Source organism: Saimiri boliviensis, chromosome 6 (assembly GCF_048565385.1).
Source record: "Saimiri boliviensis isolate mSaiBol1 chromosome 6, mSaiBol1.pri, whole genome shotgun sequence".
In the NCBI taxonomy this organism is placed as follows: domain Eukaryota; kingdom Metazoa; phylum Chordata; class Mammalia; order Primates; family Cebidae; genus Saimiri; species Saimiri boliviensis.
Genome location: NC_133454.1, coordinates 117,457,159 through 117,466,388, shown reverse-complemented (window position 1 = coordinate 117,466,388; position 9,230 = coordinate 117,457,159). Strand labels below are relative to the sequence as shown.

Sequence of the window (9,230 nt, the reverse complement as noted above, 5' to 3'; positions counted from 1 at the left end):
TGTAGCTCTCTGGACGCTGTGGTAGGTCAGAACCCAAACAAGACTTTAACATATTATTGGTGAGTCTAGCTGTCGCTTTATCCACCTAAGTCATTTTATTGGACTGTAGCAAGGGAAGCAAGCAGAAGAATCTAATAAGGTTAAATAGCACTTTCTAAACGTTCTCATAAGGCGACGGAAGTAGTTGCTGAAACGAGGTAGGCGGTGCCTGAGGCATCCAATGACAAGCGGCTCCTTGAGAAAGAGGGCGGTACGCCTTAAAAGCATTGTCCAATGAAAATTACCAACCCCAGACACCTAGGCAGCGCCGAGGCGGAGGGGACGATGGAGAATTTCACGGCACTGTTCGGGGCTCAGGCTGACCCGCCACCGCCCCCAACCGCACTCGGCTTCGGACCAGGAAAGCCTCCACCCCCGCCACCACCTCCTCCGGGCGGGGGTCCCGGCACGGCCCCGCTTCCCACCGCAGCCACGGCCCCTCCCGGCGCGGACAAGTCAGGACCTGGCTGTGGCCCTTTTTACCTAATGAGGGAACTGCCAGGTGAGTGCGCGACCTTACCAAAGGCAGCCAATCAAATCTTAGAGAGGAGGTGATGGGCGTGGTTCTCAGCCGGCTAGCGGAGGTGCCAGGTAACCTAGGAAAGGCATACCCGGGGGAACCTTAAGTCGGAAGGGCTGTTAGGATTCACAAGCAGAGGGATGACTTGAATTCAGCCAAATGACGGGGGAGAGGGACCGTGCATCTCCATGACTATCTTTAGCGCCATGTCCAGGCTCTGTCCCTGACACTGGTTTATGTCTCCCTAAAAAGATGATCCAGGACTGGGCGCGGTGGCTCATGCCTGTAACCCCAGCACTCTGGGAGGCGGAGGCGGGCGAATCACCTAAGGTCAGGAGTTTGAGACCAGCCTGATCAACATGATGAAACCCCCTCTCTACTAAAAATACAAAAATTAGCCGGGCATGTTTGCGTATACGTCTAATCCCAGCTACTCAGGTGACTGAGGCGGGAGAATCGCTTTGAACCCTGGAGGCCGAGGTTGGGGCGAGCCTAGATTGCTCCACGGGCGATAGAACGAGACTCCGTCTCAAAAACAAAAGATCCAGGAGATCCAGGGTTTCAGTTTGGAACTTAAGAGGCCTGATTTAATATATTTGGGGACCCAAAGTTTTAATTTTGCTGTTGGTTTGGGGCAAGTTGCCATTATTCCTTCTAAGGTTCTGGCGTTTCCTGGTCTGTTCAAAGAAGGGATAAGAATCGAACCAAACTCTTTTCATTCAAAAATTTATTTTGTTGAGTACCTATGTACCAAGCACTTTTCTAATTGCTGGAGATACAGTTGTGAACAAGACTGACGACAAGATGCTTGCCTTTTTTGGAATGTACATGTCAGTAGAGGAGGCATTGTAAACAAGATAATATCAGAGAATGGTTAATGCTAGGAGGAGAAAACATGATAAAGAACTTAAAGGGGCCAGGCGTGTTGCTCACACCTGTAATCCCAGTGCTTTGGGAGGCCCAGGCAGGCGGATCCTTTGAGTCCAGGAGTTTGAGACCAGCCTGGGCAACATGGCAAGACCCAGTCTCTACAAAACATAAAAGATTAGCCAGGCATGGTAGTGCATGCCTATAGCCCCAGCTATTGGGGAGGCTAAGGGAGGACATTCTCTTGAACTCAGGAGGTTTCGGCTGCAGTGAACCAAGATAGTGCCACTGCAGTCCAGCCTGGGCAGCAGATGAGACCATCTCTCAAAAGAAAAAAATGTTGAGGGGCAGAACTACTTTAGCTAGAGTGACCAGAGATGCTCTTTCCACGTAGCTAACATTTGAGCTAAAATGTAAGCATAGACAAAGGGCCAGCTATATATGGACAGGAGGGAGAGATAATTCTAGATACAAGTAATGAGGTCAGAAACCCTGATGTGAGAAAACGCTTCAAATATCTGAGGGACAGAATATCAGTTGGACTCCAGTGATGTGAACAAAAGGAAAGTCTTAGGAGAAAGAGACAAAAGGAAAGGTGGGAGAGTTAGGCAGAGGCCTTTATAAAGCAATAAAGGCATTTAGATGGCAAATACCAAAGGAAGCCATTTAAAAAAAAAAATTATAGAGGCAAGGTCTCACTGTGTCACCCAGGCTGGACTGCAGTGGCACAAGCATAGCTCACTGTAACCTCGAATTCTTGGGTTCATGCTGTCCTCCCAGTTCAGCCTCCCAGGTAGCTAGAACTACAGGCATGCGCCACCATGGTTGGCTAACTTTTAAAAATTTTCTGTGGCCGGGAGTGGTGGCTCACACCTGTAATCCAAGCACTTTGGAGGCCAAGGCGGGCGGATCACCAGAGGTCGGGAGTTCAAGACCAGCCCGACCAACATGGTGAAACCCCCATCTTAATAAAATAAATAAATAAGTAAATAAAAATTTTCTGTAGAGACAGGGTCTTACTGTGTTGCCCAAGCTGGTCTTGAACTCCTGGCCAACAGCAGTCCTCCTGCCTTGGCCTTCCAAAGTGCTGGGATTATAGATGTGAGCCACTGTGCCCAGCCAAGGAAAGCCATTTTAACACAGGAACTTGGTCAGATTTACTTACTTATAATCATTCAAGCAGCCACATGAATAATAGAAAGTGGGGAAGTCAGAAGTTACCACTCAGTAGTCCAGGAAAATGATGGTTCAAACCAGGGCATAGCAGGGCATAGAGAAGTAAATGGATACAGGATGTTAGAGATAGAGCTGATGGGGATGAAAAGTTGAATATAGGGCCAGGCGCTGTAGCTCACAACAGTAATCCCAGCTCTTTGGGAGGCCAAGGTGGGAGAATTGCTTGAGCCCAAAAGTTTGAGACCAGCCTGGGAAACATAATGAGACCCATCTCTACAAAAAAAAAAAAAAAAAAAAGAAATATATATATATATATATAAATTAGCTAGGCATACTGATGTGTGCCTGTAGCCTCAGCTACTTAAAGGGCGGCTGAGGTGGTAGAATCACTTGAGCACAGGAAGTTGAGGCTGCAGTGAGCTGTGATCGCACCACTGCACTCCAGCCTGGATAATAGGGGAAGAAGTGAAGCAGAGAGTAAAGTAAAGGAATGATGTCTTCTTAAGTTCTCATCTTGAATAATTAGGTGTATGGGTACAGAGACTTGGAAGATGAGGAAGGAACAAGTTTGAAGAGGTAGAAATCAAGTTTTCTGGACATGTTAGGTCTCCAAGATGCCTTTCATTATCTCAAGTCTTATTTCCACATCATGACTTGAGGGAAATAACAACAAATATTGGTATGGTACTCTGAAGTTCACAACATACTTATATGTAGTAGTATTTAATAGTTAGAATAGCCCTTTGAGGTAGGCATTGTTATCTACATTTTATAATTGGAAACACAAACAGAAAAGTTGCCATCCCTTTGATTAGTCAGTGGTTGATGGCCACCAGCAGTTTCTTTTTTTTTTTTTTTTTTTTTTGAGACGGAGTTTCGCTCTTGTTACCCAGGCTGGAGTGCAATGGCGCGATCTCAGCTCACTGCAACCTCCGCCTCCTGGGTTCAGGCAATTCTCCTGCCTCAGCCTCCTGAGTAGCTGGGATTACAGGCATGCGCCACCATGCCCAGCCAATTTTTTGTATTTTTAGTAGAGACAGGGTTTCACCATATTGACCAGGATGGTCTCGATCTGTCGACCTCGTGATCCACCCGCCTCGGCCTCCCAAAGTGCTGGGATTACAGGCTTGAGTCACCGCGCCCGGCCGCTAGCAGTTTATTTTAATCTTTCTTTTGCCTTCCCTATTCTGATTGTAACTATTTATATAATAGCTATAGTCAGTCGACAGATACTGAATATCTGTTCTGGACAAATGCTGGGTGTATGAGAAGGGTGAGGAGGAGGAAGAGATTAGTAATGCTGGTCATTGCTTTTCAAGTTTAGTTCGGAATGTAAGATTCGTGGTTTAAGGATAGTGGCTATATTTCTTGTCAACTTCATCTCATTCTGTGCTCATGCCTCACAACAGCAATTAACAATGTCTTAGGCATCAATATTAAGAATTACCTAATGGTTTTCAGTGTGTTGTTATCCAAAATGACAGCAAGAATAAGATGTCACTTGACCTAGACCTTGAATAATTCATGTTGGCGAAGAAAATTAGGAAGAATTTTCCTAAAAGGAAATAATGTGAGGGGTGTTATTTTGAAGAGACAGGGAAATCCATTTGGATGGATCAGAAATTTTGCGTAGAGGAATAGTGATTGATGAGGCCCCCAAAGCTAAGTTGGAGTAGATATAATTAGCCTTGAGTGACAGTCAGAGGAATTTGAGCTTTCTCCTGAGGGCGAAAGGAAACCGTTAAGATTTGTGACCTGAGGAGTACTGCTTTCCAAAAATATCTGGAACATGTGGTGCCATAGATTGAAATAGAGAAGCCATGAGTGATGTGGGCAAGATTTGGAATTTTTTTTTGTTGTTAAGTTGGAGTCTCCCTCTATTGCTCGGGCTGGAGTGCAGTGGTACAATCTCAGCTCACTGCAACATCCACCTCCTAGATTCAAGCAATTCTCCTGCCTCAGCCTCCTGGTGTGCCACACCTGGCTAGTTTTTTTGTAGTTTTAGTAGAGACAGCGTTTCACCATATTGGCTAGGCTGGTCTCAAACTCCTGACCTCGTGATCCACCCACCTCAGCATCCTGGAAGTGCTGGGATTACAGGTGTGAGCCACTCTGCTCGGCCAAGATTTTGAATTTTAAAACAAAAAAAATGTTTTGTTTTTTTTAAATCTTGCTGGGTGCAGTGGCTCACAACTGTAATCCTAGCATGTTGGGAGGCTGAGGCAGGCAGATGGCTTGAGTCCAGGAGTTCAAGGCTAGCCTGGGCAACATACCCATCTCTACAAAAAATGCAAAAACTAGCCAGGCATGGCAGTGTATGCATGTAGTCCCAGCTACCTGGGAGGGTGAGGCAGGAAAATAGTTTGAGCCCAGGATGCAGAGATTGCAGTGCGCCAAGATCGTGCTGTTGCACTCCAGCCTGGGTGACAGAGCGAGACCGTCTTAAAAAATTAAAATAAAAAATGATCTGTGTAGAACTAATAAGCAAAACAAGAATTTGAACTCTCAAGTTAGAGTTTAGAAAAAGCACAGACTGCCTTCTAACCTGAGCCTTAAGGATAACCATCTGGACAGGTTGGTTATCGTTAAGGAGAGCTGGCGGAGAGGAGGAAATTCAGAAGATTGTAGTGGCAAGAGGCAGTGCCCAGAGTTATGAGGAGAGATACTGTGACATTGGGTCTCCTGCCATTACTGTTGCTCAGTCTTCTGAGTTGTTTGGCAGTAAAGCGAAGGAAAAGGATGGAGTAAGGCCTGGAGATATAGAGGGAAAGTACCTTGTTGATTTCATATTTTATTGAGCACCTAATGTGTGTACTGTGCTGGGCACTAGCGATACATGAATGAGTAAGACATTGTCTGTTCCTCCAAGGAGCTTACAGTTCAGTACCTGAGTTTTCTCAAGTGACTGATTATAAACAAGCCATTTTTGTCATTTGTACCCTCTGTGTCTATCATAATTACAAATGAAGTTATAGTTAGCCATTTCTACCTTTGCCACTGGGTCCTTAAGTTACTAATAAATGTATATTCCTTTAAAAAATAGCCATGCAATATTTATATGGATAATGTCTTGCATATACAGTGTATATAACACTTTTTTTTTTTTTTTTTTTTTGAGATGGAATCTTGCTCTCTCACCCAGGCTGGAGTACAGTGGTGCAATCTCAGCTCACAGGAACTTCCACCTCCCGGGTTCAAGCAGTTCTTCTAACTTAGCCTCCTGAGTAGCTGGGACTACAGGCGCATGCCACCACACCTGGCTAATTTTTGTATTCTTAGTAGAGATGGGGTTTCACCATGTTGGCCAGACTGGTCTCACAACTCCTGACCTCAGGTGATCTGCCTGCCTTGGCCTCCCAAACTGCTGGGATTACAGGCATGAACCACGTGCCAAGCCTGATACTTTATACTTTTCAGTATATATTCATTTGAACCTTGGGAAAAATTACATGTATGTAAGATAGCTATTATTCCATTCCACAGATAAGAGGAAACTGAGGCATGAAAGCCAGAATAATTCTAGTTGCCTTTTTTTTTTTTTTTTTTTTTTGAGACAGGGTCTCACACTTTCGCCCAGACTGGAGTGCAGCAGCCTGATCTCGGCTCACTGCAACCTATGCCTCACAGGCTCAAGGGATTCTCCTGCCTCAGCCTTCCGAGTAGCTGGGATTACAGGTGTGTGCCACTACTGCCCAGCTAATTTTTGTATTTTTAGTATAGGCATGAGCCACTGCATCCAGCCATTAGTTGACTGCTTTTTTTTTTTTTTTTTTAATGGGACTTTGCTCTGTCACGTAGGCTGGAGTGCAGTGAAGGGATCTTGGCTCACTACAACCTCTGCCTCCTGGGTTTGAGTGATTCTCCTGCTTCATCCTCCTGAGTAGCTGGTATTACAGGTGTGCACTACCACACCTGGCTTTGTATTTTTAGTAGAGGCAGGGTTTCACCATGTTGGCCAGGCTGGCCTTGATCTCTTGACCTCGTGATCCGCCTGCCTCGGCCTCTCAAGACTGACTTCTAATCAAACTTCCTTCCTGGCTGCGCACAGTGGTTCATGCCTGTAATCCCAGCACTTGGGGAAGCTGTGGCGGGCAGATCACTTGAGGTCAGGAATTCGAGGTCAGCCTGGCCAACATGGTGAAATCCCGTTACTACTAAAAAAAAATTAGCTAGGCATGTTGGTGTGTGCATGTGATCCCAGCTACTTGGAAGGCTGAGGTGGGAGAAATGCTTAAACCCGGGAGGCAGAGGTTGCAGTCAGCCGAGATGGCACCTCTGCACTCCAGCCTGGTGACAGAGCAAACTCTCTCAATAACAAAAAAAAGTTCTTCCTTTTAGGCAAGGCATCATGCTCAGTATCACGAGGAAGAATAAAGATGTTGGTAACAAAAGTTAGGCAGTGGTAGCTAGAAAAATCTCCTGGTTCTTTTCTTATGTAAAGGCGATTGGTGTTTCTTGCTAGTACAAAAAAAAAATGTCCTTGACAAGACCCTTAAGTCACTGGGTCATATTTGGCCCCATTAGCATGGTTGTAGCTGAGCTGTGAGGTAGTATTTTCCTGGCTATGCCATGTAAGTTGTCACTAGTACATTTTGTGAGAAGCATTCAGAACAGCATTTACCATGAAGTAAGCATCATGTAAATCAACTCTAACCTAAGGAGAGTGGAATGTCTCCTTCATTGGGCGAGCAGTTTCTGTCTCTGCCCTGTTGGATTTTTGCCTATTTTTCCCCCTTTCCATTGGACCCTACCACTGTATTATATTTTTTCATATTTATGATTTATTTACTTCTGCTCTGTTTCTTTGAATTTTAAAATGTTCACCTAAAAGATTCTTTAGGTTAATATATAGTCCTTCACTCTCTGGGCCTACTTTGGGGACTGATCTTTTTTATTTTTATTCTGCGTTGTCTAGGTAGCACAGAGCTCACAGGCAGCACGAATCTGATCACACATTACAACTTGGAACAAGCCTATAATAAATTCTGTGGGAAGAAGGTGAAGGAGAAGCTAAGTAACTTCCTGCCTGACCTGCCAGGGATGATTGATCTGCCTGGTTCCCATGATAACAGCAGCCTCCGCTCCCTCATTGAGAAGCCCCCTATTCTCAGCAGCTCTTTTAATCCTATCACAGGGACCATGCTGGCCGGCTTTCGCCTCCACACTGGCCCGGTGAGTCCCCTTGGAGGAGGAAGGCAAATGGGGAGGCCTAAACATGGAGATAGTTTTTCTGTCCCAGTCTGTTCCTTCATAACGGAGCAGAACAGATGATGGGAACAGGGGATTTCCTTCCTCTACTCACCTGGACCTTCCTTTGGTTCCTTCAGTTGCCAGAGCAGTGTCGTCTGATGCATATTCAGCCTCCCAAGAAGAAGAATAAGCACAAGCACAAACAGAGTCGTACTCAGGATCCTGTCCCCCCAGGTAAGTAGTAGTTCTACTCAAAGCTAAAAAAAACCCTGACCTTCCAAATCTGGTTTGACCTTCCATAGGTAGACCCAGTTGTGTTCCATATGGAGCTCTGGACTCCTAAATTCCCCTGAAGAAACCAGTGTACTGGGGTCTCTTGGGACTTATCACAGGGACTCTAGCAGCACTTTTGTATCCTTTCTGACCATTTGGACAAAAGCAGTTGCCCCTGACTTGGGATTTTCCTGTCATCTGCAGTGTTCCTAACAGGAGAGGATTTTGAGCTCCACAGGTGATAGGTACCTAATGTCTCCTACAGAAACACCATCTGATTCAGATCACAAGAAGAAGAAAAAGAAAAAAGAAGAGGATCCTGAAAGGAAAAGGAAGAAGAAAGAGAAAAAGAAAAAGAAGGTAGAGTAGAGGCCTATTGCCACAACCCAGAGAGTTTCCCCATATCGCACCTCTGTCCTAAATAGAATTGTTTGCCCCCAGTTGGACCCAAGATCGAAAACCCAGGCAGGTTGCAGGTTTCTCCTGTACAGCCTGATCAAAGCCAAGGTTAGTTCCTAGTTGTTCTTAACTCTCCTTTCTCCCCCAGAACCGACATAGTCCAGACCACCCCGGTATGGGTAGCTCCCAAGCCAGCAGCAGCAGCAGCCTACGCTAACAGGACCACTGGACTCTGCCAGAATGGCCTTTCCTGCTATATTGAACCCGCTGACGAAAGCTGCCTTCCAGCCTCTTGGACACAGCCTTGGGAGCATCCTGCAGCTGGGACAGAGGCCAGCTCTGTTGGGCTCAGTTGAGATTAAGTACATTATGAGAGAGAGGGACATGCTTTTGTGGGCTCATCCCTGTTGGCTTTCTCATGGATATCTCTTCCTCTTCCAGGAAGCTTACGATTTTCTTCTCTCTCTTTTGTGCAATTTGTCTGATTTAGGACTTGTGTGTTTTTTCTTAAAAAAAAAAAAAAAATCACATTTATCAAACTGGCTGAAGTGTGACTGCCTAAGAGGTATGTGCCTTTCTGTGAGTCAGGATTTAACACAAGACTTTGCTAAGACGAGGGGATTTGGGTCTTGTCATTACATTATCTCACTAGTAGGCAGGGAAACAAAATGAAAAGTGAGCCAAGCTTACTAATACTCCACAGCAGACACATAACACTCTGCCCGTTACGTTGAGAACCAAGTGCCTAGGTGATCTCAGGCTTTAT

At 45.5% G+C, this 9,230-nt stretch overlaps 1 protein-coding gene across 1 annotated transcript; it reads left to right on the top strand.

The window, feature by feature from the left end:
- Positions 1–282: 282 nt before the first annotated feature.
- Positions 283–9,003, top strand: MED19 (mediator complex subunit 19). Its single transcript, XM_003920139.3, has 5 exons — positions 283–541; positions 7,518–7,774; positions 7,930–8,026; positions 8,331–8,425; positions 8,613–9,003. The coding sequence occupies exons 1-5, from the start codon at positions 325–327 to the stop codon at positions 8,679–8,681; spliced, it is 735 nt and encodes a 244-aa protein (XP_003920188.2). The 5' UTR covers positions 283–324; the 3' UTR covers positions 8,682–9,003.
- Positions 9,004–9,230: the final 227 nt, after the last annotated feature.

Excerpts from the sequence above, each read along its gene's own strand:
- MED19 (XM_003920139.3), top strand. The coding sequence starts at position 325 with ATGGAGAATTTCACGGCACTGTTCGGGGCTCAGGCTGACCCGCCACCG. Across the intron at positions 8,027-8,330 it reads TCAGGATCCTGTCCCCCCAG|AAACACCATCTGATTCAGAT; the intron begins GTAAGTAGTAGT and ends TGTCTCCTACAG. Across the intron at positions 8,426-8,612 it reads AAGAGAAAAAGAAAAAGAAG|AACCGACATAGTCCAGACCA; the intron begins GTAGAGTAGAGG and ends TTTCTCCCCCAG.